The sequence below is a fragment of the Phyllobates terribilis genome, unplaced genomic scaffold (assembly GCF_046119375.1).
Source record: "Phyllobates terribilis strain yellow unplaced genomic scaffold, ASM4611937v1 Scaffold_11__3_contigs__length_659146591, whole genome shotgun sequence".
In the NCBI taxonomy this organism is placed as follows: Eukaryota; Metazoa; Chordata; class Amphibia; order Anura; family Dendrobatidae; genus Phyllobates; species Phyllobates terribilis.
The window spans coordinates 353,322,408-353,340,598 of NW_027362771.1; the positions used below are offsets into that span (position 1 = coordinate 353,322,408).

The 18,191-nt window shown below is 40.4% G+C and overlaps 1 protein-coding gene across 2 annotated transcripts in view; it reads left to right on the forward strand.

Annotated features, from left to right (window-relative positions):
* The window catches only part of SORD (sorbitol dehydrogenase), a 53,634-nt gene that overhangs the window by 21,195 nt on the left and 14,248 nt on the right, over positions 1-18,191 (forward strand). For both annotated transcript variants that reach the window (XM_073652889.1, XM_073652890.1), the window contains 3 exons: positions 4,750-4,909; positions 6,811-6,929; positions 7,797-7,862. In XM_073652889.1, coding sequence (XP_073508990.1) covers positions 4,750-4,909; positions 6,811-6,929; positions 7,797-7,862 — 345 coding nt within the window. The remainder of the gene's footprint in view (positions 1-4,749; positions 4,910-6,810; positions 6,930-7,796; positions 7,863-18,191) is intronic.

The following is an 18,191-nucleotide window of genomic DNA, read 5'->3' on the forward strand; positions in this document are numbered from 1 at the left end:
ACAGTGGGCTCCATGTAGCGATGTCATCGCGCCCTCTGTCAGTGTCTGCATCAGTGACTTCAGACTTAGAGGGGGATTGATAGGAACATCATGCTCCCTCACTCAACATTGCTTTCAACTGTATCGGCAACCAGTCGATACAGTTGAATTTGCAAGGATGGGCGAGTGGCTCGGAGTTGGGCCCCTCCCCCCACCCGGATCACGGGCCCCACATTGGCATGATACACTACATTGAGCCCTATATCTATTCCCAGCGTGTTACTCTAAGTGTATCTAATCACACATGTGATACACTCCGCGTATCTAACCCCAGCTTATGATACAGCTAGCAGCACCATCTCACCGAATCTGTGCTGCTGGCTGTCTTCAGTGACCCTGTACTTGTCAGTATCACTTTGCAGTCACCAACAAAATGGCTCCACACTGTATAACAGGATAAGAGAGGATGAAGTTTTGGATCAAACACCCAGAAGGGGAGGAGAGGAGTGACATCACACACAAGTGAGCAGATCCAGTCCACATTTTCTGCAGTCTGTAATGTGAGCTAGTTGTACACTAGGTTTTCATGACAAATTTCAGCAGCTGCTCCCTCTAGTGTTTAAAAGTGGAAATACCAAACCTTTTAAAATTATTTTTCATATTTTACTTCATTAAAAACAAATAATAATATTTATAAAAAAGAAACATTAATACTTTACATTTTTTAATTGTTGAAAAAAAATGTTTTTTGATTGCACCTTCCCTTTAAGTTTTAAAATGAGTGATAATATTTATGTATTTTTATTTATTTAAAAATATACGCATTTATGTATTCTTTATCATCTACAAAAATAAACATAAATTAATATAGATAAAGGGTGAAAGAGCTCATGAGTTCAAATGTCTCCACCCATCCTGTCTGACTGATGGCTGCAGCTTGTTCTGAGCAGTGTGAAATCAGCAGTGAGGAGAGACACTGAGGAAGAGATTGAATGCCTTTTAGATTCTTGAATTCTCTTACTCTTTAGCTGGACTTATCAATTTATTTAAAAAATAAACCTAAGAATACCGTACATAAACAATATTATTAGATCTCAGATCTTTTTTGGTCTAAAAGATCTCTTTAAAATATATGTAGTTTTTATGATGACACATCAGCTTTAGAACAATACAAACTTGCTCATAAAGATGATTAGAGTGACGGTGGGCAGCTATCTAACTCAATAGAAAGTTTTTTTAAATTTTACAGATAGCTTTATTAACATATATTAAGATGAGAAATAAATAAAATAATAAAAAAATATTCTAATTTAAAAAACAAACCTGAAAATAGGAGGGCAATAAATGCTTTAACTGCTTCTGGACCATCCATAGAATTTAAAATATCCAAGCGATCCAGCTTTTATAGTCTGCGGTACATTCTAAAATGTCACTGCATAGTAGTGCGGCTACACACAGTTGTGTAGCTATAGGAGTGTGGATCCGGCTGCCTGAGAAATCTGGAGTCCCCATAGAGAAGGCAGAGGCGTTTTTTTACCATCTGTGCCTTCTCGATCGCTGTATACTTAAACACTGATGGAAATTCCTCATCCATACACAGTGTTCATGTGATAAATGTGCATAGGAAGGGAATAAGAACTGTTGGATCATAGGAGACCCCAACAGATATGCTATGCAGCCAGGAGACAGCAATTCTCATTTCTGCATTGCAAGCTGAAGATACAAGGGAAATAAGATGAAAGTAAAAATATAGAAATACCTCTACACAACTAAAGGTCTTTTATGACCTTAATTGAGGGCACAATGTGTAAAATAAATTAAAAGTAAAGAAATAAATAAACAGGTAATTTCATAAATAAAAGAAACACTGCCATTCCACATCGCACTTACTAGCCCCACCACCGTAAAAAAAAAAAAGCCTGATATATAAAAAATAATTGTTACAGAAAAGGTTACAAATCTTTACAGAATTTTTCTGGTTAGAATAAAAAAAAGGGAAAAATAGTCATGACAGTGGAGTGCTCAGTCAAAGCTTAAACATAGAAGCAGAAAAAAACTGACGGCACAATGCAAGAAATAGGTGTGAACAGGTGCTTACTAAGGGGAGCTACCTCCATATACCATTAACAAACAAAGCAGCACACTGTAACGCTTAGTATATAATTATGAAGTATGAAATATGAATAGCATTAGTGCTGTGGAAAATAGAAATAAATGAGAAATCTATATTTCTATATTTCAGCTTTGACTGAGCACTCCACCCCCATGCCGCAGGTGGTTTTAATTGCATCAGGATCTTACTTTCCCACACATAAGCAGATGGATGTCCCTTAGAGAGTTATTCACATTGGTAGGGTCCTGACATCGAGTAACGCCTTATCGCGGCTGTCAGGTACACTTGAATTGGCCAATTTATGCGCTAAGATTTCTCATTTATTTCTTTATTCTACAGCAGTAATGCTATTCAGATTTCATACTTCATATTTACATGCGATAAAATTTCTCACTTATTTACATTTTCCACAGCAGTAATGCTATTCATATTTCATACTTCATAATTATATACTAAGCGTTACAGAGTGCTACTTTGTTTGTTAATCACTCAGTACAGACGTGGAACAGCACTTGATCCCAGAGAACGCGGCGACAGGAGTATATATTTACACAATCACACTATTGTACACACCATACACATACACAGGTTTAAGCAAAAAAATTTCAAGGGGGTGCTTCTTTAGCTCCTTGATGACATCCGCCTTACACGTACAGAGCAGGTCGGGAAAGGGTGTATGGAGCATACCCAGCAGATAATGTCTGTGTGTCACATCCAGAATCTACCTTTAACAGCCACAGTTGGAGCAGAGCTCCACTTATTACTGTGAACAAAAGTTCATGTTAATCATTGGCTGTGTCTGACCGTGTATGGAACATGGTCTGATCATACCACATCTCCTGGGCAGGGGAGAAAGCAAAAAACTATACAGATATTACAGCAGAGGATCACAGCTGATTTTTTATTTGAAGTAAAACATTGTTTAAAAACAGGCAGTGAAATTTATTTACTTCACAAAAAGAGTCAGCTGTGATCCCCGGCTGTAATGGCAGTATTGTCTTTTGCTTCCTCCCCTGCCCAGGAGATGTGGTATGATCAGACCATGTTCCTTACATGGTCAGACACAGCCATTGATTAAAATGAACTTTTGTTTGTGGGTAATCCTCTTTAGGTGTGTTTCACACGTCTGGATATTTCCTGTACTGGATAAACCCGTACCGGAGATATCCATGTCCATGTTTTAACCTGTGTAGCAACTGTGTGCCACATCAGGATCAAACGTACCGGCGGTTGGGAATCAGCTGTACAGTTAAAGCTGTTCCCTAGTGCCGGGAGCTGAAAGCCACCCTCATCATTGTCCCCTACCGGCGCTGCAATCCCTACCAGCAGGGGACCATAATGAGAGTAGTTGTCTGCTACCGCTGTCTCCAACTGTAAAAATAAGAATAAAATTTTAAAAAAATCTTTATATTCACCTGTCCCGAGTGGCCCACGCTGTAATCCATGCAACCACTCATGCCGATAAGTCAGACAGAATGACTTGTTGTAGTGAGCGGCCCCGGAGCTGCACTCACTGAGTGACAGGACACCGCTCCCTGAGCGCAGCTTCGGGACCCTCTAGCGAGTCATTCTACCTGACTTCTCGACATGAGCGGTCGCATGGATTACGGCGGGGGACACTTGGGACAGGTGAGTTATAAGGATTTTTTTTATTTTATTCTTATTTTTACAGTTGGAGACAGCGGGAGCAGACAACTACTCTCATCATGTCATGGTCCCCTACTGGTGCTGATCTTATTTTCTATTATGTAAACCTGGATCAGAAAAATACAGTAATTATGTTAAATGGAATCTGTCAACAGATTTTTGCTCTATATTCCTGAGCACTTATTACGCTGTGTGCTGTTGTGTACATACAATTAAGGTTTTATCACTAGGACATTATCAATTCCAGGTTTGATGTGCACGTGACTGCTAGTCTGACTTCTGCCCCCTCCACCTGTGATAAGCAGCTCACTGTCAATAGACCATGTACATACAGAGCCTGGACAGGGTTAGCTTTCTGAGCTCTGCTACATGCTACATCTAAAATTCTGATTGTGTAAGAACTGCTGCACCCAGTAGACTAAGTGATACATGTTTGGATTCAGCTTCTTTTTGCCTACAATATGCTACTCTCAGATGAGGTAGCAAAAACCTGCTTACAGATTCCCTTTAAAAGGACTTGTCACTTTCTCACTGTGGGTTTGAGTCTGTCTGGTGGTACTGAACTTGATTAATAGCTATGCTTATATGTATTGTTATACTGGTAATATCCTTGATTGAGAGAGAAGATGGCTTTTTATAATCTACTGAATCTCTTCCCACAGATCTTCAGATTTTGCTGCTGTATTCCATGCTGATCATAAGTAGGATAGTGAATACAACATTACAGGTTTCCTTTCAGTTGCCGAATATACTAATTGGTCTTTTCGAAGTTAAAATGTTAAATGACAACAATTCTGGTTCCTATTATTGCTCCCAAATTCCCAGACTCTCCAAATAAACATCTACCTAGCTCTGCGATGGCAGCGGATCAGGAGTTATATTACCTGATTTCTCTAATTCAGGATTCGTGGAAAGTTGGGTGACAAGCCCTCTAAGAGCTGTGATTTTGACTTGATTGAGATTATCTACATATCTATATATTGAAGATTTTGCATGTGTGGATATTACAGGTGACCGAGTGGCTATTGAACCAGGAGTTCCAAGAGAAAATGACGAGTTCTGCAAAAATGGCCGCTATAACCTGTCTCCCACCATTTTTTTCTGTGCAACGCCACCTGATGATGGGAACTTATGCAGATACTATACGCACAATGCTAGCTTCTGCTATAAGTAAGTACACTATCTATTTAGGAAATGTTATACTTTTTTTTATTTCATGTCCTCAAGAATTATCTGGCCTTTTCCTGTTTTTCAAAATGATTGAAAAAATGTGATTTTTTTTTTCATGGCATATTTTTACCAATATTTCAAGTGCTTTGATTTTGACTTGCCATTTTTTCTTATTTTTTTTTAAGATTCGTAGAAAAGGTTATATAGAAAAACATCAGATAAAAGGCATTTTCAGTAAAAAAATCACTGAACCCAAAAATTCTACAAACACACTGAAAACTAAAGAGCTGTGTAGGTAGACTTTACAATATGTTACTAAAGACTGGGTGCAATATTATTGAGCAATAAAGAAAGGAAAATAAATCAAGCCAGACTTAAAAAGGTTGTCCACAATTTTTTTCATTTAACAATGGGCTTAAGTCTGCTTTCAAAATTATACAAATCACATACTCATCTTCCAACACTCCTCTGTGCTGCTGCTGGGGTTCCTCACCAGTGCTCCGGGATTAGTATTAATGTGGTGTGACAGAGTCACTGGTGTTGTATGTGAGGGGAGGTATGTTTTGCAACGGCTGCTAGCCTTAGCGAACTGAGCCTACAATTATTCTCCAACATGTTATATGCTGGGGTTTAAATTACTAAAAGGTAATTTTTTTTGTAAATGACCATTGTGAAGGGTGGGAGGTCATTCACCATACCTCTCCCATCAGGGGATTGTCTGGGCTTTAAAAAGCCAGCCTTGACGCGCAGGTGTTTAGTACCAGCTCCAGAGAAAGGAGCTTGTGTTTGTGTGTGTTAAACTAACTGTGTGGATCTCTGTTGCTGATCCTGAGTGGCCGGACCCCGGCCAGGTGCAAGGACTTTGCTGGACACTTAAAGTTTGTTTTGCCATTATGACAGATGGGCTATGTTTATGTTTCATGAACTTTGCGTTGGTTTATGCTGCTAAATAAACCAACTGAAAATTTAAAGAAACATTGTCACTTGTTTACTTCGGCACGCAGCCAAGTAAGTCGCTTTACCAGTGTTTTTTTTTTTAAATATTTTTAGACCACTTTGGGTTACTCTATTTAGGGGGTCTTCTGACATATAGAAATCTGCCAGAATAAACTGTTTATGCTTGTTTGATCAGCTGATACAGCACCTATGCTTTCTGGTCCCCGGGTCTCTATGATAAATATTCTGTTATGACAATTAAATATATTACTTTTGTTTGTTTTATGGTCTGAAGAAACACGGCATCTCATTATAGATTTTTATGTCACCTCCGGTGACTGGCTGAACAGGACATATGTTACATTCCTTGGAAGAGGCCATGCTCTAAGGCATATATAACCAAATCTTAGCCAGGTATAGGAACCAGCTTCCAAGGATACAAGTCCTTAATGAGGTGTTGATGGGTCTACAATACAACTGGGGATGAGCAGGCCTGGCTTTATTCACCTCTTTAGATTTTCCCTTCCAGTAGTAAGAATAGAGCTGTCTATGGTAGTTACAGCAGTGGTCATTCTCATTTCCAATAGTACATTTTTTTCTGTCTGTACCAACCAGTATGAATGGTGCAGTTTTATCAGTTACTAAAAAACGATGTACCGGTATACTTTTGTTTCCTTGGTGCAGTCATGGGGTGGTTCTGTTACACCATCACCAGTTAATGGGACTGTACCCTAAAATTGCATCCAATTATTCCCCTTACTTTGTTAGTAGACGCAGAAGCCCTACAATACCCAACTTTCTCAATAGTCACATCAGGCCTCCACTTGTCCAATCTATCTGCCATCCTGAAGTAACAGCCACAACCCCAACTCCCTTTCAGGTGTCACAGCAATAATCCCCACAGCCCACCCTCTCTGTATAATCACAATCACAATGTATTTTTTATTTCTCATTGCTTGTTCCAGGCTCCCAGACAATGTAACATTTGAAGAAGGTGCTCTAATCGAACCTCTTTCTGTTGGGATTCATGCCTGTAGACGAGCTGGAGTTACACTTGGAAGCAAAGTGTTCATCTGTGGTTCAGGTACAACTAAGAACTTAGTATTTTACGATGTCTACCTTTGCAACCATGTTTTTTCTCCTGTTTTTATAAAATGAAAATTGCAGAAAATTTTCTATCTACAGTTCCAATGGAGGCTCATGTGTGTCCAGTCTCCACGCATTGTCTGATCCTGCAGTTGGGCTCTCTTCCATCTATCCCTACTTCTGTATAGCTTTCATTTGAAGAGTGATGAGACTATGGTCTTGATTCATTAAGACTGGCATTTTGTTCTCCAGTCTTAATGATAGGCATTCAGGAATAAGATGTTTCTAATTAATTAAGACGTGCATGACACTTAATGAATTTGGCGCATCTTCTCAGTGGCGTGCTGCTCGACTGAAATATTACTCCAGTCTGATACTGTAGTAACAATTCTGTCTTAAGAACAGCCACCACCTTTAATGAATGTGCCAATCCCTGTCCTGCCCCAGCTCCTCCACAGCTCTGCCTATTTTGTCAGAACTGCCCAAAACTGGGGTGGCAACACAAATTTTGCAACATTTGACGTGTCTTATTACAGGATTTTGGTGTAAACACCATGATAAATCTGGACCTAACACTGCACTGTCGGGCTCCACAGTACTTTTTCTGTAGTCTGTAACCATGTAGACACATACAACTCCATAAGTGTTGTAGAGAGACATTGATAGAAGATTTTGATTAAGTGTTTTTGAGAAGTTTCTTCATTATTTCATTTTAATACACTGTAACTATGAAAATGAATCAGGGCCTATTTATGCTTCTTAAGACTGGCATTTTGTAATTTCTCTAGGCCCATGTTTTTTGCTTTTCAATATGATATAATCATTTTATAATATGTCTTTTTTTTTTCTAAAATTCACATGTTAGGACCTATTGGCCTGGTTTCTCTAATTGTCGCAAAGATGATGGGAGCTTCACAAGTAGTTATAAGTGGTAAGGAAAATCAATTGTTACTTTATTATTTATATTTATTTAGCTTCTACTTAAAGGGGTATTCCCATCTCCAAGATCCTATCCCAATATGTAGTTGGTGTAATAATAATAATAATATTAGCGAATACCTCCAATTAGAAATGTATAGTTTTTCTGATTTTGCATGTCTCTTTCCTCATGTGCGGGACCTTAGGTATCCATGGTTACGACCACTGATATAGTGACAGTTAGTTAGCTAGTTGCTAGTGGTCGTAACCATGGATACCTAAGGTCCTGCACTACCTGCACATGAGGAAAGAGACATGGCGAATCAGAAAAACTATGCTACATTTCTAATTGGAGCTATTTGCTAATATTATTATCATTACACCTACTGCATATTGGGATAGGATCTTGGAGATGGGAATATCCCTTTAAATGAAAATAGTATAACATTGATACAAAATGGTGAATAGGTACATTAAATACTAATATATGTTATATGTACCATTTGTATTATTTACTTCTCCAGTAACATAGGAAAAATTCTATATATGCCATAAATCTTTAATAGTTGGGTCCCACCAACGGGATCTGCATCTATCTTGAGAACGGGTCCCGTTGCACTGTTTCTGGTGGAAAGGTGATTGGCATTTCCAGACACACAAATGAGAATTCCAACTACATATGCACAGATGGTGGAATACATCAAGGCCCCAGTCTCATAGTAGATGAAGGTCTCATGGATATGCCATAAGTGTGCGAGATGGGAATACCTCTTTAAATCTCCAGTAGTTTAATACAAATTTAAAGAGAGCCATCAGAAATTCATATGTGGCTCTGAGGTCTTTGGTCCCTTTCAGGCACCAGGGGCTTGGTGCTACCCCAAATAAATTTTGCAGCAAAACAAGAACTATTTATTTTACTTTCTCACACAAAGACTTAATAGACTTTGGGTATTTCCTCACTTTAATGGTAGACAGTGATTGGCGGTTACATGCACTTGGCTGGATTACACACTTTAAGACATTAACAGTTGCACAACTTAAATTCAGTTTTGTAAATAATAGTCTCTTAAAAGGAACATGCAGCACACTGTCCACACAGTATATCCTCTAGGAGGTAAGATTGCACCCTAGATGACTGACATCTCTCATGACAACCATGAGGCACCACTCAAGAGATTTCTCCTGATCAGTCAAGACTACTAATATACAAATTTGTACACCACCCAAAAATTTGCACAGCTATGGGTGTTTTTACAATTATCTGGTCAACAGTTAAACTTCCAGTCCAATAATAGGTATGACTCTTTAAGAGTAATACTTTAACTAACCTGGAAAAGTAACAAAAATAACAGTCTTCACAATATAGCCTCAGCTACTCATAACCACTTAATGACATTTTGATGTGCCTCTAACTGCTTGCACTAGGTGGGTTACCTACAGACACTGGTTTATGGTTCAGTCAACTGTAGACCCATTCCCTGGTTTCCTTCAGTTCCAATACACTTTTGTGCTTGTGTACTCTTGTACCCTCTGTGTACTGGTCCTCTGATCAGGATGCTGCCAAACTGTTTTCCATATGCACTGTCACTGACATGGGCAGATATGGTTCTCAGCCCCAGCAACTCCACTACCAAGGTCCCAAACACTACAGCATCTCCTTCAGACTTCCGACCTCTCTGGCTTCTTCCAGTTAGTGGCCACTACATTCCCTTACTCACATTCTCTTAGAATACACCGGGCGTTATATTGGCTGCTTTTTTGAGCATTGACTATTGATTGTTGTTCACCAGCATTTACCCAATAAGCGAGTCAGATGCAGGCATTTCATGAGTTACGATAGTGCGAAGCACAAAATAATCCAGCCTATTCTCCTTATAGGTCCAGAGTAAGTCTCTCACACCACAAGTAACTTGTCACTCACTCACAGGCTCTGTCTTGCTTTTCTTTAGTCTGTGCACTGGGGCCTACAGCCTCTTGGCCTGACTACATTCCTCAGATGCTGATTCTGTTCACTGAAGACACACTTTGTATCAGAGTTGCCGACTTGACTGTTTGTTTATTTTTTCTGGACAACTTGCCAAAAAAATCACAGACCGACAATATTTTTCATGGACACATTGGAAAACCGTAATAAATCATTATGATTATAGCCGACACATGTCTGCAACCCATAATTCTGATTTGAAGACATTGGTTGCACTCTTTGTAAACTGTAAACTTATAATTACAGTCAACATAGTTTGTAAAGCCGAATAAAGACTTGCGTCCATCAAGTTCGACCTGTTAGTTCTGTAATTGCTAAAGTTGATCCAGAGGAGGGCAAAAACCCCAAATGATTTGGCCAATCTTCACCTGAGGAAAAATTCCCTCCCGACTCTGAAACCAGCAGTCAGAATAAATCCCTGTATCAACCTACTATTTTATTTTATTTTTAAGTATATGCAGAAATCTGCCTGGTATCTAGAAATGCATCCAGTCCCCGCTTGAACTGGTGTAGTGAATCCGACATTACCGTCTCCTCACTCAGTGAATTCCATATTCTCACTGCTCTTACCGTAAAGAACCCCTTCCTATGCTGGTGCTGAAACCTTTTCTCTTCCAGTCTTAGTGAGTGCCCTCTTGTTACCGTAATATCCCTCCTTTTGAACAAATCTCGGGCAAGATCTCTATACTGTCCCCTAACATATTTGTACACATTTATTATGTCCCCCTTCAAACCTTCTCTTTTCCAAGCTGAATAGTCCTAGTTTTGCCAACCTCTCTGGGTATTGCAGTCCCTCCATTCCCTTTATTAATTTTGTTGCCCTCCTTTGTACCTTTTCAAGCTCATTTATATCCTTTCTATATATTGGGGCCCATAACTGAGCACAGTATTCCAAGTGTGGTCTGACCAGTGCTTTGTACAGTGGAAGAACAATGTTCTCATCCTTTGCAGCTATACCTCTTCTGATACATCCCATTACCCTGTTTGCCCTAACAGCAGTGGCCTGACTTTGGGCACTCCAATTTAGTTTGCTATCAATCAAGATGCCCAAGTCCTTCTCCATCTCTTAATTCCCCAATGATTTCCCATTCAGTGAGTACTGGTGACTTCCATTTTTCCTTCCCATATGTATGACCTTACATTTCTCCTCGTTAAACCTCATTTGCCATTTAATGCTCCACCTACCCAGCTTATCCAAATCCCTCTGTAGGTCTGCACTGTCCTCTTTTGTATTAATTGTTTTACATAACTTTGTGTCATCTGCAAATATTGATATTTTACTATTTATCCCGTTGACTATGTCGTTAATAAAGATATTAAATAACATTGGGCCTAGTACAGACCCCTGTGGTACCCCACTAGTGACGCTTACCCAATCTGAGTATATTCCATTTATAACCACCCTCTGCCTTCTATCCTTTAGTCAAAATAATCTGTATAAGTTTTCTTCAGCTGCAAAAAAAAATCACAGATTTTGTTAATGTTACTCACTTATATAGCGCCATTAATTCCACAGCAATTTACGGACAATATCAGCACTGTCCCCATTGGGGCTCACAATCTACATTCCCTATCACTATGTCTTTGTAATGTGGGAGGAAACCCATGCAAACACGGGGAGAACATACAAACTCCTTGCAGATGTTGTCCTTGGTGAGATTTGAACCCAGGACCCCAGCACTGCAAGGCTGCAGTGCTAACCACTGAGCCACCATGCTGCCCTTACATTTTTTTTACAGACAGGTCAAAAAGGTGCCCTATTTACAGCCTGTGCTGGAATTTCTGGATAGTTGGCAACTTTGCTCTCTATACAAGTATGGAGTTCCCTTATGGGTAAAGCCTTTTTACCCAAAGTTAACATGTATAGTGCCCCCAAATAACAAAGTTTGAAAAAACAGTCATACGTTCTACAGGCTTCTGCTGTCATGGTCCTCTTCTGCTCTCCATCTTTTCAGGCACACTTCACAGAAACCTCTGGTGCTCTCAGCCACACGCTAACTTATTTCCTGTCTTTCAGCTCTTTATGGTACCACAAATTATAAAGTTTAATCTAGTTGCATCAGTTAATATCGCAGGCTTACATTATATATTTTGGGATTCATACAGAAATGTACCAACAAAGCAAACAGTTAAAAAGGCGCAGCTGCTTCTTCTACTCCCAATATAGCTACACACAAGTCTATGACACTGATCATTAAATTTCTTGTAAGTGAAAATGATCAACTGCCAGTCTGTACCTTCCCACTTGTATACGTTTAAAGATCATGCATTCCTTTCTGGAATAGTAATAGCTCCTTTTTATACAGTGCTGTTATATATATAAGTATGGGTTACCCAAAGAAAACAACTTGAAAACTGAACCCTACATGAAGTATAAAACCAATTTCACGCGTCACGTCTTTGTCGCTGATTTGCGGTATGCATTCCGTAATTACAGTTCAATACAAGTAAATGGGTTCTTCAAAATCCCAGCCATACATAGCGGAAAAAAAATTGCACAAAAATACAACCATGGTGCGAATTTCAAATCTGCAGCATGCTCATTGTTAAGCGGATTTTCATTGCGGTTTTCAACCAATTCAATGCTTAGTAATTGGAGTAGGATAAAATCCGTAGCCCAATCTGCAATAAAATGCACAAGTAGCACATGCAGATTTGTTGCGGATTTGTAACCATATCTGCAGCCAACATTTTTCCTCAATTTGTGAACATAGACTACTTTCTCCCCCCACACACAGCTTCTCTCTCAGTAACTCAGTTGAAGGGGGCAATGTGTAAGGGTTTGGTCACGGGAGGCTGTTTGTATGATGCTTGTTAAACATTCAGAGGAAGTGGAATTGTTTAAACTGTTTAAGGGACAAAAAAGAAAGGGTCATGTAAATGGTACATTTTCTAAATGGGATATAGTCAAGAGTGGGGACCACAAGAATCTGTGTTAGGACCAATTCTTTTTAATCAATTTATTAACCGTTTCATAACATGCGCCAGCATCGTACATGTACAGTGCAGCAGGAAGAGCATTCCTGTGAACCGTCGTAAAAGTACGGCATGAAGATCAGCGGGTATCAGCTATACATCATAGCTAACAGCTTGCAGTAACAACCACAATCGGTGCTAGTGGAGGGACAGGGCTCCCTCTCTGCTTCGCTTGGCACAATGGGATTTTGATCATGTTGTGCTGATAGTCTCCATGATGATTCAAGGCCTAACAATGTCCACAGGGTCACCCAGGTACTGTGGCCTGTAAGTTCCTGACTTGAGCAGGACCTGAAATGTTTCCTGGCAATGTTTAGTTGACAGCTCTAATACCCCGCAATGCGAAAGAATTGCAGAGTATTAGATCAGTGATCAGACCAGGGAAAGTTAATGTCCCAACTTGGAGCTAGGTTAAAAAGTGCAATAAAGTTTGTAAAAATGTGAAAAAGTGAAAGTGAGAAAAAAAAATGGAAAAATGTTTTGCAAATTAAAAACGCAGTTTTTCACACAAAAAAAATAAAGGCAAAAAGAGCACATATTTGGTATCGAAACAAACCATAAAGCTGTGATATTATTTAACCCTTTTGGTGAACACTGGATAAAAATAATTAAAAAATGCAACAAGAATATACCGTATTTTGCAGACTATAAGACTCTCCGGACCATAAGACACACACCAATTTTTGGGAAGGAAAATAGGAAAAAAATGTTTTAAAATAAAATAGTGGTGCATCTTATAGTCCGATTTGCAGTAGCTTACCGGTGGGAGAGGGCAGGGGGAGCACAGGAGGTAGAGTTGCTGCTGTTTTGCTACCTCACAACCTGGAATTTCACTTTTTTTGAGGGTTTGCATCAATTCATGTAAAGAACATGCCTACAACTGTGAACATTTGGTTTTCTTTTTATTGTGAAGCAAACAACAAATAAGACAAAATAACTGAAAACTTCTGTGTGCATAACTATTCACACCCCAAAAGTCAGTACGTCGTAGAGCCTCCTTTTGCAGCAATTACAGCTGCAAGTCGCTTTGGAAAAGTCTCTGTGAGTTTTCCACATCTTGCCACTGGGATTTTTGCCCATTCCTCAAGGCAAAACTGCTCCAGCTCCTTCAAGTTAGATGGTTTCCTCTGGTGAACACCAATCTTCAACTCTGAACACAGATTCTCAATTGGATAAAGATCTGGGCTTTGACTAGGCCACTCCAAAACATTTACACATTTTCCCTTAAACCACTCGAGTGTTACTTTAGCAGTATGCTTTGGGTCATTGTTTTGTTGGAAGGTGAACCTCTGTCCTAGTCTCAAATCACTGACAGATTGAAACAGGTTTTGCCCAAGAATGTCCCTGTATTTCGCACCATCTATCTTCCTTTCGACTCGGATCATTTTCCCTGTCACTGCTGCCATAAAACATCTCTACAATATGATGCTGCCACCACCATGTTTCACTGTAAGAATGATGTTCTTGGGGTGATGAGCTGGGTTGGTTTGATGTCAGACATAGCGTTTACCTTGGTTGCCAAAAAGTTCAATTTTGGTCTCATCTGACCACCTTCCTCCATATATTTGGGGAATCCCACTGGTTTATCCCATCTCTGGGAGAGGAAGTGGTGATGTCCAACTCACTTAATGAGTTCAAGAGAGGCCTGGATGTCTTTCTTGAGAACAATAAAATTACATCTTATGCTTAGTGATAGTTAATTAATCCAGGGATTTAATCTGACTGCCAGATTGGAGTCGGGAAGTGAATTTTTCCTCAATGATGTAAATTGACCTATACCGCATGGTTGTTTTTTGCCTTCCTCTGGATCAACGCCGCGGAATAGCTGCAGTGCACAAGAAATAGGCTGAACTGGATGGACGCTTGTCTTTTTTCGGCCTTATAAACTATGTAACTATCATGAGATGTTTCTTGTGTGGCACCTTGATAATGAGATACAGTTTTATAGGCCATAAGTTGAACCAGCTGATGTTATTTTTCACTAAGTGGCAGGATTGCTTTCTAACTCCTCATAGATTTCAGCTGCTGTCATGACTTTCCAAGGCTTTTTGCACCTCTCTTGCTTCATTTGTTCAATACTTTTGCCCTGTGTCAATTCTCATTATTACACATAACATAATTTACGGACATCTATGGTTTGATTTCTTTGCTTGTTTGGATTGGATGGGTTGTTACTGACATCTGGTGAGAATTTCTTGCCAATAGCACCTTTACAAATATATTTACTTAGAAAATCGGTGATGTGTTCAATACTAATTTCACCCTCTGTAAATCACTTGTAAGGCAACATCTTGAATGCGAGATCCAGTTTTGGGCTCTGCATTTTAAAAAAAGATATGGTAAAGTTAGTCTGTTAAAGAAGGGCATTACATGGTGTGAGGTCTCTCCTATCAAAGAGAGGTTAGAAAAGTTGCTCTTGTTTAGCTTGGAAAAAAAGATGCATCAGAGGTGATCTCATTTATTTGTGTAAATACAAAGGACTGGCACATGACTTATTCCAAAGACCTTAAAAAGGACTAGGGGATAATCATTTTGTGTGGAAGAAAGGCGATCCCGGCAACTTAATAAGAAAAGATTCTTTGTAGTTAGAGCAGTCTCACTGTGGAATGCCCAACTGCCAGAGGTAGTAATGACAGATGCTATAATAGCATTTAAAAAGGGGTTACCATATTTTTTGGACAGTAAGACGCACCAGACCATAAGAAGCACCCCCAATTTTGGGGTGAAAAATAGGAAAAAAAAATATTTGTTATAAGATGGGGGTCCATGTTATAGTCTTAATAGGTACATTATTTTACCTGGGGGGCAGTGGAGCAAGGGTCACAGGAGGCAGGGTCCTTCAGGAAGCCGGCGGAAGTGGAGGAATGCAGCGGACCCTGGATGCAAGAAGGCGGTGCTCCAGCAGCAAAGAGTTGCGGCGGTGGTGGAGCCGGATCACAAGGCCCTCCGTTCTCTCCCTTCCTCGGGAACCCGGCGGCTGCAACAGAAGAGGGGAGATGCTGCGGAGCCGGTGTCTGGCTGGGGCAGGGGCCGGAGCCTGGCTGGGGCAGGGGCCGGAGCCTGGCTGGGGCAGGGGCCGGTGCCTGGCTGGGGCAGGTTCCGGTGCCTGGCTGGGTTAGGTTCCAGTTCCTGGCTGGGGCTGGTGTCAGGCTGTGAGCGGCGTGGCAGAGCGGTGGGCGCTGCTTTTCGGTGACCTGTGATCTACAGGAAAATGGCCGCTTGAGCTCCTGGTCTGTGCATGCGCTGGCTCGGGCTGCCATTTTCTTGTAGATCATGGCTTCAGGAAGATGGCCGTGGGCACCGGAAAGCCGCGCACGCCGCTCTGCCTCACCGCCGACAGCCAGACACTGGCTTCACAGCCATCTCATCTCTTCTGCTGCTGCCGCCGTCGACTCATTCCTGAAGGAGGGAGAGAACAGAGGGCCCTATAATCCCGCTCCACCACCACTGCAACTATCCAGTAAGCTACGTTTGGACCATAAGACGCACCCCCCATTTTCCTCTCAAATTTGGGGGGAAAAAAGTGCGTCTTATGGTCCGAAAAATACGGTTAATTATTTACTCACAAAAAAATGGCATTGTGGGCTATAAATAATCTAGCAATGGAGAATGTATAATTGGTGGAGAAAGGTTGAACTCTATGAACCTGTCTTTTTCAGCCTATGTAGTTATGTAATACTTGTGTTTCAGGGCACGATCACCTTGCACAAGGAGGATTAAGAAAATGATTTTAGATCTGATTTTATGAAAAACCATGGTCCCCATAGAAGTCATTGGGATTAACCCTGTTAATATGTTCATTGTGTACAGTGGGTACGGAAAGTGTTCAGACCCCTTTAAATTTTTCACTCTTTGTTTCATTGCAGCCATTTGGTAAATTCTAAAAAGTTCATTTTTTCTCATTAATGTACACTCTGCACCCCATCTTGACTGAAAAACTAGAAATGTAGAAATTTTTGCAAATTTATTAAAAAAGAAAAACTGAAATATCACAAGTCATAAGTATTCAGACCCTTTGCTCAGTATTGAGTAGAAGAACCCTTTTGAGCTAGTACAGCCATGAGTCTTCTTGGGAATGATGCAACAAGTTTTTCACAACTGGATTTGGGGATCCTCTGCTATTCTTCCTTGCAGATCCTCTCCAGTTCCGTCAGGTTGGATAGTGAACGTTGGTGGACAGCCTTTTTCAGGTCTTTCCAGAGATGCTCAATTGGGTTTAGGTCAGGGCTCTGGCTGGGCCAGTCAAGAATGGTCACAGATTTGTTCTGAAGCCACTCTTTTGTTATTTTAGCTGTGTGATTAGGGTCATTGTCTTGTTGGAAGGTGAACCTTCGGCCAAGTCTGAGGTCCAGAGCACTCTGGAAGAGGTTTTCATCCAGGATATCTCTGTACTTTGCCGCATTCATGATTCCTTCAATTGCAACCAGTCATCTGAAAAACACCCCCACCCCATGATGCTGCCACCACCATGTTTTACTGTTGGGATTGTATTGGGCAGGTGATGAGCAGTGTCTGGTTTTCTCCACACATACTGCTTAGAATTATAACCAAAAAGTTCTATCTTCGTCTCATCAGACCAGAGAATCTTCTTTCTCATAGTCTGGGAGTCCTTCATGTGTTTTTGAGCAAATAAATGCCCGACTGGTGGAGGGCTGCAGTGATAGTTAACTTTGTGAAACTTTTTCCCATCTCCCTACTGCATCTCTGGGGCTCAGCCACAGTGATCTTGGGGTTCTTCTTTACCTCTCTCACCAAGGCTCTTCTCCCACGATTGCTCAGTTTGGCTGGAAGGCCAGGTGTAGGAAGACTTCTGGTGCTCCCAAATTTCTTCCATTTAAGGATTATGGAGGCCACTGTGCTCTTAGGAACCTTGAGTAATGCAGAAATTCTTTTGTAACCTTGGCCAGATCTGTGCCTTGCCACAATTCTGTCTCTGAGCTCCTTGGGCAGTTCCTTTGAGCTCATGATTCTCATTTGGTCTGACATGCACTGTGAGCTGTGAGGTCTTATTTAGACAGATGTGTGCCTTTCCAAATCAAGTCCTATCAGTTTAATTAAACACAGCTGGACTCAAATGAAGAAGTAGAACCATCCAAAGGAGGATCACAAGGAAATGGAGAGCATGTGACTTAAATATGAGTGTCTGAGCAAAGGGTCTGAATACTTATGACCATGTGATATTTCAGTTTTCCTTTTTTAATAAATTTGCAAAAATTTCTACATTTCTGTTTTTTTTCAGTCAAGATGGGATGCAGAGTGTACTTTAATGAGCAAAAAAATCAACTTTATAGAAATTACCAAAATGGCTGCAATGAAACAAAGAGCGAAAAATTTATAGGGGTCTGAATACTTTCCGTGCCCACTGTATATCCTGTCACGATA